Source organism: Nycticebus coucang, chromosome 17 (assembly GCF_027406575.1).
Source record: "Nycticebus coucang isolate mNycCou1 chromosome 17, mNycCou1.pri, whole genome shotgun sequence".
Lineage (NCBI taxonomy): Eukaryota > Metazoa > Chordata > Mammalia > Primates > Lorisidae > Nycticebus > Nycticebus coucang.
Window position 1 is genome coordinate 47,556,836 of NC_069796.1, and position 11,990 is coordinate 47,568,825.

Consider the following 11,990-nt stretch of genomic DNA (forward strand, 5'->3'; position numbering starts at 1 on the left):
AGGAAAAGCCAAATAAAAAGAATGAGAAAAAATGGCTAGAAGTAGAGAGGAACCAGAAAAATATGTCATGGAAACCCAGAAGGGAAAATACTCACAAGAATTAGGGGCTCCTCAGAGGGTGAGAAGAGTTAAGAATATATTTTTTGGAACAATGATGACTCTGCATAGCTTCAAAGTAACCCAGAGCGAGTTGAAGGAGGAATCTGTTATATTCAATGTCTCCAAAACATTATCTACATTTATTATGCACCTGACACACTACTTGGTCATCAGATATATTGGAGTAAATAAAGCTAAATATATATTTTTGTGATTTTTCATTATTTCTTTTATTCTCTTTCAAATCAAATCTCGTTCAGTCCTTCAAGGCCCAAATTATATCTCGTCTTTGCCATAAACGCTTTCCTAAGCACACTGGGCCCAGTGACAGCTCCTTTCTCTAGAAGTTGCTTGCAGTGTTCCACTGACCTTGATCTTGCTAGGCATTTTTTTTTTTTTTTTGTAGAGACAGAGTCTCACTCTATGGCCCTCGGTAGAGTGCCGTGGCCTCACACAGTTCACAGCAACCTCCAACTCCTGGGTTTAAGCGATTCTCTTGCCTCAGCCTCCCGAGTAGCTGGGACTACAGGCGCCCGCCACAACGCCCGCCTATTTTTTGATTGCAGTTTGGCCGGGGCCGGGTTTGAACCCGCCACCCTCGGCATATGGGTCCGGCGCCCTACTGACTGAGCCACAGGTGCCGCCCCCTTGCTAGGCATTTTTAGATGTCATCGCATTGTGCACTAGCTTGTGTCATTTTACCAGAAGATCTGCAAATTCTTTGAAGAGAAAGGATTTATAGTCTAGACATTTCCTTTATAATTCCTATTCCACTTTGTGCATGGTAAGTGCTTAGTGATAATTGTGGTGGTCTCCTCTCATCCCCATCACCCACTACATTTACAGTCTCCCCTTGGACAGGGAATCACAGGTATCTCTTAGGTCCTGGCTCTACTACTGGATAGATTTGTTTTCTTGAGCAAAGACTGCTATGTCTTTAAACAATAATCCTTCAGGACTCATCCTTCAAATTGAGTTAGATGTGGTTTAGGTCTGATATCTAAGTTCTCTCTCCTAAATTAAGTAATTTGATCATATTTACTGGTGTCTGACACCACAAGCTACTGTCTGTGCTACAGGTGCTGTGCTCCTGCAAGGAGCTATGCAGATCTTTCTGGTCTTTACTTTCATTTAGCTACATGGTTAAAAATTTTAACAACATATTCCAGATAGTAATAAACATCAGAATGGCACTATAACAAGAAAAAGTGAGAGAGAATAATTGTGGCTGGGAATAAAAGAAAATAGTATTAATGAGAGTAGTTAGAGAATAGTTTTCTGAAGAAGTGACTCTTAGTGGAGCTGCAGGACCAAGCACCAGCCGTGAGAAAAGAACAGAAGAACACTGTAGGCAGAAGGGAGAGCAAGGGAAGACAGTGCAAAGTGGTCATGAGTTTCAGCAACAGAAAGAAGGGCATTTATGCAGAAAGAGGTAAGGGTGGGATATTAGGTGCCATTTCTGAGTCTAGAGCTAACAATGATTTTTTTTTTGGCATATAAGACAGTCAACTTTCAGTGTTAACACACAGAAATAATGTGCCATCTTATACTTGGAAAATTGTCAAGGGAAGGGATAAAAAAATAACTATCATTGTTCCCACTCCTTGTTTTGCTATGTTGTTAATATAACAATTTTAATTTAACTAGAATATAATTAGTACTTTGTGCATAATGGGTGGTATTCATTGTTTACTTTTTACTTTTCTTCTTGTTTGCATTAACAATTATGGCAAGACAACAGTTGCAAAAGTCAACACAACAGGAAATGTAACGATAAAATAGAAACATCATGAGTTTAGCAATTTGTGGAGAAGGGTTGCATGCATAAGCTGCCCAGATGATAAGAAATTGATGTAAGCAGGTAAGTGATTACAAGATGACCACCATTGCTTTTATGTAGAAGTAGCTCTTAATCTTTTTTTATTATACATACCTTTGAAAATTTAATAGAAGTCAGAAATATTTTCTCCAGAAATATATAAAAATTCTCATCTATACAACATCAGAATACAAATTTAAATGCTATATGGAACTTTAAGGCCCATGCATGTAGCCTAGAGAGTTTGACTAATGGCATGGTTTTCAAAATTTTCTGTACACCAGAATTACCTGGAAATATTGTTTAAAAGCATGCCTTTAGGCTTGGCCAATGCAAGATGGGATCAAGGAACCTGAAATTTTTGGTGAGTTCTTCATGGGATTCCAAAACATGTAGGTAATAAACCATACTTAGTCAAATTCTGCTTAGGGGACTATGAAGGTGAAAATTAGAAAGCAGAAGCTAAAGTGATAGAGATTGAAAGCCCCTGGAAATTTCTGAAGTGTAAATTTGACCCTGGGGCACTGAATTGGAGAGGTTAATGTGGGGATGTTAAGAATAGGGTGAAATAGTAGCTTAAAATCAGTGCTATATAGGTGAAATAAGATGTGTTAGGATTGGGCACACGGACCCAGAAGCAGATTGAGAACCCTGGGAATGCTCTGGGATGGGTGATCTGCCCCTAAGGCAGTCTCTTATGATCAAACTAACACTCATGTTGACAGCTTCTCTACATTGTCTCCAAGGAAGGTATATCTCTTGACTCTGCTGACCCTCTTGAGCTACATAGGCTAGAAAATAAAGACAGGACTCAGGACCCCCATCCCCAGTGAACCTTTGCCTTCACCACATAATCATGGTGCTTGCACTGGAGGGGACTCCTTTACTTTAATAACACAGATGAACAAACGGAGGTGTCCTTGAGGGAGGGCTCTGCCCCAAACCACACAGTGAGAGTGCACCTGAGGCAGACCAGGACTGGGCTTTCTGTCCCCTGGTCCCACGAAATGAACAAATGCTTTGTGGAACCACTTGATGGGAATGTGCTCACCCCAAGAGTTCAGGGCAATTCATTCCAATGCAAAGTATCTCTTAAAGTAGGGCAACATTTTGCAATAAAACATGTGCCACAAATTGTGTTTCTCATTCCTTTTAATATGATGCAGACAGTACCAGCAGCAGAGTGGACAGAGAGCAAGGATTGTCTCAGTGCTTACGTGCTCCTGCTCATGGAGCGAAGGATGAATTCGACAGCGTTCTCAATGATCTCAGTGCCCAAGAGATTTAGAAATTTGGGGAAATCTGGCTCTGGGTTTTTGCCTGAGTCTTCTGACTTGTCTGGTTTATCATCTGAAAAACAGAACAGAATCTCAGAGGTGATTCACAGCAACAAGGAAGTCTTTTTTTGCATGTAGGGAAACCTGAGGTCCCTTATATTTCTCTTGTGAATTATGGAGCCTTATATTGTTATATTCATTAAACATCTAAGCCTGCCTGGTTAAACTCTTCACATACATTATATCATTTATTCCTAAAAACAGAGAGGCAGACCAATAGACATTGATACTGTGGGTAGATACAGGCCCCATTTTGTGAATAAGAAAACTGACATTCACAGAGGTTAAGTAGCTTTCCCAGAGATAAGCAGTAAGTGCTAGTTCCAGGATTGAAATGAAGGTTGCCTATGGTAATAATAATCAAGACAAAATATTGGTGGGTAGTATTTCTTGAGCACACACCTATGACAGATAATCTAAATCCATTGTCTTATTTGATCCTCACAAAAACTCTGTGAGGCAGACAAAATTATCCCAATTTAAAGGTAAAGATATAGAATTTGATAGAGGCTTGGAAGCTCATTCAAAATTACAGAGTTAGTAAGTGGAAGACATGTGATTCATGTCTGTCTGGTAAAATCTAGATTCTAAAGCATGCTATGATAAACTAAATACCCTTTCACAGAAAGATTATATAATTTGTACTTTAAAAATAAGATTCAACTTGCTCATCTGCTGCCTTCATATTAGAATAGCATACATTGGATCGTTGCTTCTCCATTCTTGTGGTGCTTTACTAAGAAGAATGTGTTCTACCTTAATACAGGTTAATACAAGAGACGTAAAGTCTCCATCTTTTTTTAGTGGCTGAATAGTATTCTGTGTTACACATATACTGCAGTTTGTTAATCCATTCCTGGGTTGGTGGGCATTTAGGATGTTTCCACAATTTGGCGATTGTAAATTTAGCTATGATAAACAGTCTAGTGCACATGACTTTATGATAAAATGTTTTTTTTTTTCTTCTGGATAGATGCCCAGTAATGGGATTTCAGGTTCAAATGGGAGGTCTAATTTGAGTTCTTTGAGGATTCTCCATACTTCCTTCCAAAAAGGTTGTATTAGTTTGCAGTCCCACCAGCAGTGTAAGTGTTCCCTTCTCTCCACATCAATGCCAGCATCTGCAGCTTTGAGACTTTGTGATGTGGGCCATTCTCCACTGGGATTAGGTGATATCTCAGGGTAGTTTTTATTTGCATTTCTCTGATTATCAGTGGGGAGAGGGGAGAAGGGAGAAGGATGCAGGAGTCACAGTGTATGGCACACATCTTGAGGGCAGACTATTATAAGAGGGACTTTATCTAACAAATACAATCAATGTAACATAATTCTATGTACTCTCAATGAATTCCAAACAATAAAAATAAAATAAAATAAGATTCAAAATAGTATAGTAATGATGATGACAGAGAGAAATTCTATCACTTGCATATCACCTGATAGTTTTATAAATAATGTTTTCACAAATGCTATATAATTTTGTCTTTGACCAATATTATGGGGGGTGGTGCATTTTTTAGCTTATTGGCCTTAGAAACTACAAAGGTTAAGTGACTTGTAGAAGATCTCACAAAGAGTAGGAGAAGGTAGAACTGTATCTGAAGGCCTCTATACTTGAGCCTTCACCAAGTGCCCTTTGGATTGAGGGTCAAGCATCAAGACAGTGAGTTCAGTTAAAATAAAAGCTCCTTGGAGTGTGTTGACTTTGTTTGGTGGTCTTTATTTTTAGGAGATGTGAAGAAACAGAAGAATGACAACAGCTACTTGTGGCCTCCTCTGTGGACTCTGACGACAGGATGTGATAAGACACTTAGATTTTAGCTTTATTGTAGCCTGACAAATAGTGCTACCAGATTTGGCTAATAAAAATATAAGATGCTAAGTTAAATTTAAATTTTGCATAAACAACAAATACAATTTTAGTTCTATAAGAATGATCTGTGCAATATTCTGGACACACTAATGCTAAAAGATTATTCATTTTTCATCTGAAATTCAAATTTAACTGAGAGTCTTGTATTTTACCTGGCAAGCCTGCCATAAGTTTTGACCCAAGAAGTTCCAACAAGGCACCCCACAACTTTGGATGAAAGACGTGCAACTACCCTTTGTGTAGAGGCTGTCAAATTATGTCAGAAGCCTCACATCTATATTATATCCTAAAGTAGAAACTATTAGTCCAAAGATTATCAAACAATTTTTCAAACATTTATTGTTTACTATGCTACAACCAAAGATTTGACAGGAGCAGCAGCCTGAGATGTATAACCAAAATCAGAATACAAATCATCAGGTAGTCATTCATTCAGCTGTTGGTCTTTTCATTCAAAAAGTATTTTTTTGAGCCTAACATTAGCTATGCTCACAGCATACTGATATGCTAAGAGTTAAGATAAAAAATAATAAATATCAATATGACCTTCACCAAACTACTGGGCAGCCAAAGCACCCAAAGAATTGGTTTGTTTTTATCATGGAAGAGAGAAGTAAGCAGAACTCATTGGAGGAGTGCCTATTGTGCTGGAGTAGGCTAGTGCTTTCAACACATGCCTTAATCCTCATTCAGCTAAGAAATGGTATAATGGTATCACAGTTTTGTAGGAGAGAACACAGATGCCCAAGGAAATTTAATGACTCACCGAGAATCACTCATCTAGAAAGTGGCTGAGCCAGGTGGCTGAATGTTTTTAACTCCACAGAGTGTGTTATTCACATCATATAATACAAACTCTAGATTGTTCTCTGAAGACTTTTGCCAAGTACAAAATGAAAATTTCTTACACAAAAGGTGAGTTTGTTTTTTCTTTGTTTTTAACTACCTACTTGCAAAACAATTGAATTTTATTGACTTTTAATTTTAATATGACACTAAATCCTGGCTTTTCAATATGCACGGAGCCTGGAATTATAGTGTATGAACTTCAGATTTTTGGCCATAGCCTGTGGGTCATGTGTATTTTGAAAAGTAATAAGTGTTGTGGATCATATGCTTTGCAGTCCTGCAGACCTGACCTGTCTTCAAACAAAATTAGCCATGTACCCTGTACACAATGGTCAACCACTATGTCTCTCAGTTTCTTCATAACGGTGTTGTCAGTATTGAAAGATATTTTATATATCATATATATGTGTGTGTATATATATTTCACTTATCATAATAAAGGTTTACTGTATTATTTCTATTATTAATAATAGCAACAAAATCTTTTATAATTCACTTTCTCCTCTAGTGTGTTGGGAGATTATGAAAATACTAAAAATACTTTTAAATTATAAAGCAATTTGGTATCCTAAAAATTGATCACCAAAGGCAATAGTTAAATATTTTCTCTTTTCAAGTATAATATTGGATAGTATGGGAATAGCCTCCACCCACTCCCCTTAGGACAATCTTGCTCTATCACCTGAGCTGAACGCAATAGCATCATCATAGATCACAGCAACCTCAAACTCCTGGGCTCCAGTGATCCTCCTGCTTCAGCCTCCTGAGTAGCTAGGACTACACTACAGGCATACATGACTATGTTCAATATAATATTTTAAATTTTTGTAGAGATGGTCAGGTTATGTTGCCAAGGCTGGTCTTTAACTCTTGGCCTCAAGCAATCTTTCCTCTGCTTCAGCCTCCCAAAAGTGCTAGGCTTATAGGTGTGAGCCACTGTGCTCACCCTAAATAGCCTTTGTTGGCTCGGTGCCTGTAGCTCAGCAGCTAGGCCGCCAGCCACATACACCAGAGCTGGTGGGTTTGAACCCAGCCCAGGGCTTGCCAAACAACAATGCAATTACAACAACAACAACAACAAAATAGCTGGGCATTGTGGCAAGAGCCTATAATAGTTCCATCTACTGGGAGGCTGAAGCAAGAGAATCACTTAAGACCAAGAGTTTGAGGTTGCTGTGAGCTGTGACGCCACAGCACTCTACCGAGGGCAACATAGTGAGACTTTGTCTCAAAAATAAATAAATAAATAAATAAAAATAAAAATAAATAGCCTTTCTTTATAGTAACTTCCTGGCTGAGTTTCTTAGTGACTGTGAATAAAAAGAATATTCACACTGTTAGCAAATACAGCCATATGTATTTCTTCTGAATTTATACCTGTATTGCTGACATTTTTATAGTTTTTATAGTTTACAAAGTCATTATGAAAGACTGTTTATTTGACTTGGTACAATTGATAGTTACCACATTTTATAGATAAAAGCACTGAGGTTCAAAGCAGGGAACTGACTTAACCTCAGTTTCAGTTCGTGAGAGACAGATCTGGGGCTGGTCGTCAGTGTCAAATCTCATCTTTCCCTTCACTGTGGTAACTACTTTAGAAGTAGAGTGGACATGATGGTCTCTGTGGGCTTTTCCAGAGTGATTGTGTTGTAATGTCTACCTATGTATAGTACTGGCAAGTTATACTCAAAGAACTCTGTTACTAAATTTTTGTACTGTCTATATTTTCTGACCTATCATTCTGAATAGAGGTAAGTCAAAAGCTTACAGTTTTCTATAGACAAAAAAATAAAGTACTTAATGAGAATGCTGGATGCTGCCTCTGGTCCTCTGTGTGCTTAGAACAGATAGGAAAGAAAAAGATGCTCTGTTATAATGGAAGTATCTAGGAACGAAGGCTTCACTTCCAGGGGCTACTTTTATCTGTATCTACGCTCAAGAAACTTGCCCTCTGCAAACTGAGTTTTTTGAAAGGTAGAAGGTTTATACCATCTGAAGAAAAACCAGAGTGTGCAAGCTGAGTTATCAACCTGTAAAAAGGGAAATGATAAAACTGTGTATTTTACTAATAAGATTACTGTTAGACTCCAATGAGATAATACATGACAAGAACAGTTAATATTTACTACATGGCTATTATTGACAAGGTACTGTGCTAATGCGTTTTGTCTCTTCTATTTAATTTTCATGATAGCTTTAGGAGAAAGTTAAATGTTCCCTTTACGTATGAGGTCTAAGAGGTGGAAATAGCATGTTAAAATCACAATTTTTTTTCTTCTTTTTTTTTGAGACAGAGCCTCAAGCTATTGCCCTGGGTAGAGTGCCGTGGCATCACAGCTCACAGTCACCTCCAACTCCTGGGCTTAAGCGATTCTCATGCCTCAGCCTCCCGAGTAGCTGGGAGTAAAGGTGCCTGCCACAATGCCTGGCTAGTTTTTGGTTGTAGTTGTCATTGTTTGGCAGGCCCAGGCTGGATTCGGACCCGCCAGCTCTGGTGTTTGTGGCTGGCATCTTAGCCACTTGAGCTACAGGCGCCGAGCCTAAAATCACAATTTTGATTAGTGGTAGAGCCAGACCTAAAAGTCTTATGCCAGAGAACATTATCTTCATTGAACATTACTAGCTATAATCATTAAAAATTAAATACATTTCAGCTCCCAAGGAATTTATGATAGTGGCACTATGTCATATGAATATATAAGAAAAAAAATCTTGCCAAATTCCATACAGTCACTGAGAATAGAGGTTGTAACGGAAGCAAATTTTAATAAAAATCCTAGTTTCTTTGTGTTAGATGTGAGGCACTTGTCTTCAATCCAGTGCTCTTTCTGTGGTATGCACAGGCCCCTCTTTCCTTTTATGTTCTAAATCAGTGCTGCCATCTACATCCAATCAATGCTAACAACCGCACGATTCTCTGGCTGGGATCAGAAGGACTTACCTGCATGGCAGGTCAGGATTAAGACAAGCAGTCCCAGGATAATTGTCAGCCGAAGTACAGAGACAGGCATTTTGTAGCACTGGGTATTGAGGCAGATAAATTGCTGAGGTGCACCTGAAACACTGCTCTATTTATAGGACGTGCAGGTGACATCATCTGCTATGGAATTCACATGGTTGCCCAAGGTGTCTGCACAGATTGCTCTTGGATCCCTACTAATGAGCTCTGACCTACCTTTTAAACAAAACATTTTTCTTATAGGGAAAGACAAACTCTCCTGTTTTTTTTTTTTTCCAGTTTGTAACTGTAAATGGCAATGAAGTGAATTTTCTGGGGTAGTTCCAATGCCAGCATTGATAATGAGATAGATAGTAGGCAAATTTTACTTATCAGTGTCAAGGAGCAAACACCAAATCCGATTGGGGAGGCGTGCCTGTTCCCCTCCCTCTACACTCTGCTTCTTCCCTCATTGAGCTAATCTCCCCTGCCCACACAGGTGTGCCCTTTCACACCCCACCCAGTGCCTCTGCTCTTATTTTCTCTTCTATCCCCTCCCTCTCCCCTGAAACATTCCTGCGGATTCCTCAGGCTCAGTTCAAACACCCTCATCTCTGTGCAACCTTCCAGATAACCTGCCACGCTACTCCAGAGAGAGTCTGCTGCATTATCATCTGTCCTGTGGAACCCTTGACCTCACGGTTTAAGAACTAAGTATTTTGATAGCTCCCTTCTTCAGGCTGTGGATCTACCTACTTATTGACAAGAACTGTACATATTAATGATATTCAATGTGATATTTTGAATGTGAAATGGCTAAATCAAGCTAATTAATATGCATATCATTTCACATACTTATCATTTATCTGTGGTGAGAACACTTAAAATCTATCCTTTCAGCAATTTTCAAGTATACAATATGTGGTTATTAACAACAATACCAGGTTGTACAATAGATCTCTTGAACTTATTTCTTCTAATAGAAATTTTGTATATTTTGACCAACATCTCCCCAATCACTGCCCCCCTTCCAGCCTCCAGGGCCTGGTAACCACCTTCTGCTCTGCTTCTGTGAGTGCACCTTTTTACAATTCACATATAAATGAGATCAGGAGACAGATGGGCATTGTCCTTCTGTGCCTGGCTTAGTCCACACAGCATAATGTCTTCCAGGTTCATCCATGTTGTTGCCAATGACAGCATTTCCTTTTTTTAAAAAACGGGTTGAATAGTATTCCTTTGTGTAGATATACCACTTTCCTTATTCATTTCTCTGTCAATGGACACTTAGGCTGCTTCCTAGCTGGTGGGTCTCCTATGGGCAGAGTGTACTTCTGAATCCTCAACAACTGACATTGATTTCAGCTTTAACTTCATTTCCTCTGAAAGTATGTTTTGGTTCTGTCAGGCAGAGATAGGTCATCCTCTGATATATATGATAAGTCCCTATTTAAATGTCTTCACCAATAAATAGGCTATTGGCTTCTTGAGGGCAAAACTATCTATTTAGAATTGAATATATATACTACCCAAGGAATATAGCAAACATTTAAAAAAGGAAAAGAAAAGAGAAGAAAAAGAAAAAAAATTGGAAGTTGATTTAATTTAATCTCTCTCCTCTGTTATCAGACTCCAGTGTCTTGGTCCCTACACCTATCACCATGATCCCCAATAAATAAAGTCTACCTCACTATCATTTTTAAGAAAGAAAGAAAAGAAAATAGTTGCCTGAGTTAAGTTTAGTTGGTGAACTCAAATATTTGATTCGAGATGCTGCTATAACTAATATATTCTTCCTTTTGGATACGCTTAAGTGGATAAAATGTGCCTCAAATTTAGATGATACTGGTTATCCTGAGAATGCTATTAATATAAATTAAATTAATTGGGATGAGGACTTGTGGGTACCTAAACTTATGGACTGACCAAAACATATACTTCATTATGTCAGAGGACCATTTTATAAATGAGAAAATCAAATGGGGTATATAAAAAAAAGGCTTCTCTGGTGTCTTAGAGCCAAGGCTAGGGCATTGCCTCTGTTCCCCAGTCAGTACTCTTCACAAGGCACCAAAAGCAGTCAGGTAGCCCTAGAGTCGAGGTTTATGCCTTGTCTGGGAGACTTTCCCAAGCCTCTCCAATCTGTCTTCCCAAGCAGACTCTGGCCCTCTGTCATATACAAAGGATTGTGACAGAGAGATATTCCTCCACTCAATTAGGAAGCTTTCAGCAAATGGATTTATGCCATCAGTGCAGTCTTATGATTGAGCACTGTGCTTGTAGAAGTTTAAGGGGCAATGATGTTCAAATGCCCTCTGTTAGCCATGTCATGGATCCTAACATGTGTTTGCATTTCCTGGGAGAGGGAGCCTATTTTTCACCACAAGAGCACTGTGTAGGCAAGCGAAAACTCTAGACATTACAACTTAAGATAATCTCCCAGCTTCTCAGGGATAGCAGCTAGATGGGATATGCAGGGAAGTCCTGAATCAACTGCTTCCCACAGTGTGGATCAAGAAAATTGCACAGTCCTGAGTATCAGGAAAGCTGGCCTGTCACTAACTCTAACTCACTGTGTGGCCCTGGTTCATGCTCTTCAGGCCCTGGCGCTCCTTTTCGTTTACTTCTTATGTTCTTATCTCTCTCTTTTCCTGATTTGTTCCTCTTAGCTGCAGGTCTCAGCTAAAATGTCTTTCCTGGTTATTTTTGTTTTTTATTGGTGAAAACTTCTGTGACACTCTAATGTAAATTAGATCCCTCTATTATCTTTACACCTTCTGTATTCTTTCTTCTTAACACTTAAATATTTTTGCTGAATGATTTTATGTTTCTTTTCCCAGGAGATGTTAAAATCCAGAAGTGAAGGATTCTGGTCTGTTCTGTTCACTGAGACAGCTCTAGTTTCTAGGATAGTGCCTTGTTTGAAGAAGCTACCAAGCATATATGCATTGAATAAGGAAATCAGTGAATAATTTTGAGAAGCCTGGAGTTATCTGTGTGACTCTGGCAAAAGGCTAATATCATTCTGAATCTCAGTTTCTGTGAAATTGGGATATATTATAATTTGCTGAC

At 38.7% G+C, this 11,990-nt stretch overlaps 1 protein-coding gene across 1 annotated transcript; it reads right to left on the minus strand.

Moving 5' to 3' along the window:
- Positions 1 to 3,071: 3,071 nt before the first annotated feature.
- C17H5orf46 (chromosome 17 C5orf46 homolog) lies at positions 3,072 to 9,006 on the minus strand. Its single transcript, XM_053567459.1, has 2 exons — positions 8,922 to 9,006; positions 3,072 to 3,268 (listed from the first exon to the last, which is right to left on the minus strand). Exons 1-2 carry the CDS (start codon positions 8,989 to 8,991, stop codon positions 3,132 to 3,134), a joined length of 207 nt encoding a protein of 68 aa, XP_053423434.1. The 5' UTR covers positions 8,992 to 9,006; the 3' UTR covers positions 3,072 to 3,131.
- Positions 9,007 to 11,990: the final 2,984 nt, after the last annotated feature.

Bases quoted from the DNA above. Each gene is read 5' to 3' on its own strand.
- C17H5orf46 (XM_053567459.1), bottom strand. From the start codon at position 8,991: ATGCCTGTCTCTGTACTTCGGCTGACAATTATCCTGGGACTGCTTGTC. The intron at 3,269-8,921 runs GTAAGTCCTTCT...TCTGTTTTTCAG, and splicing joins AATCCTGACCTGCCATGCAG to ATGATAAACCAGACAAGTCA.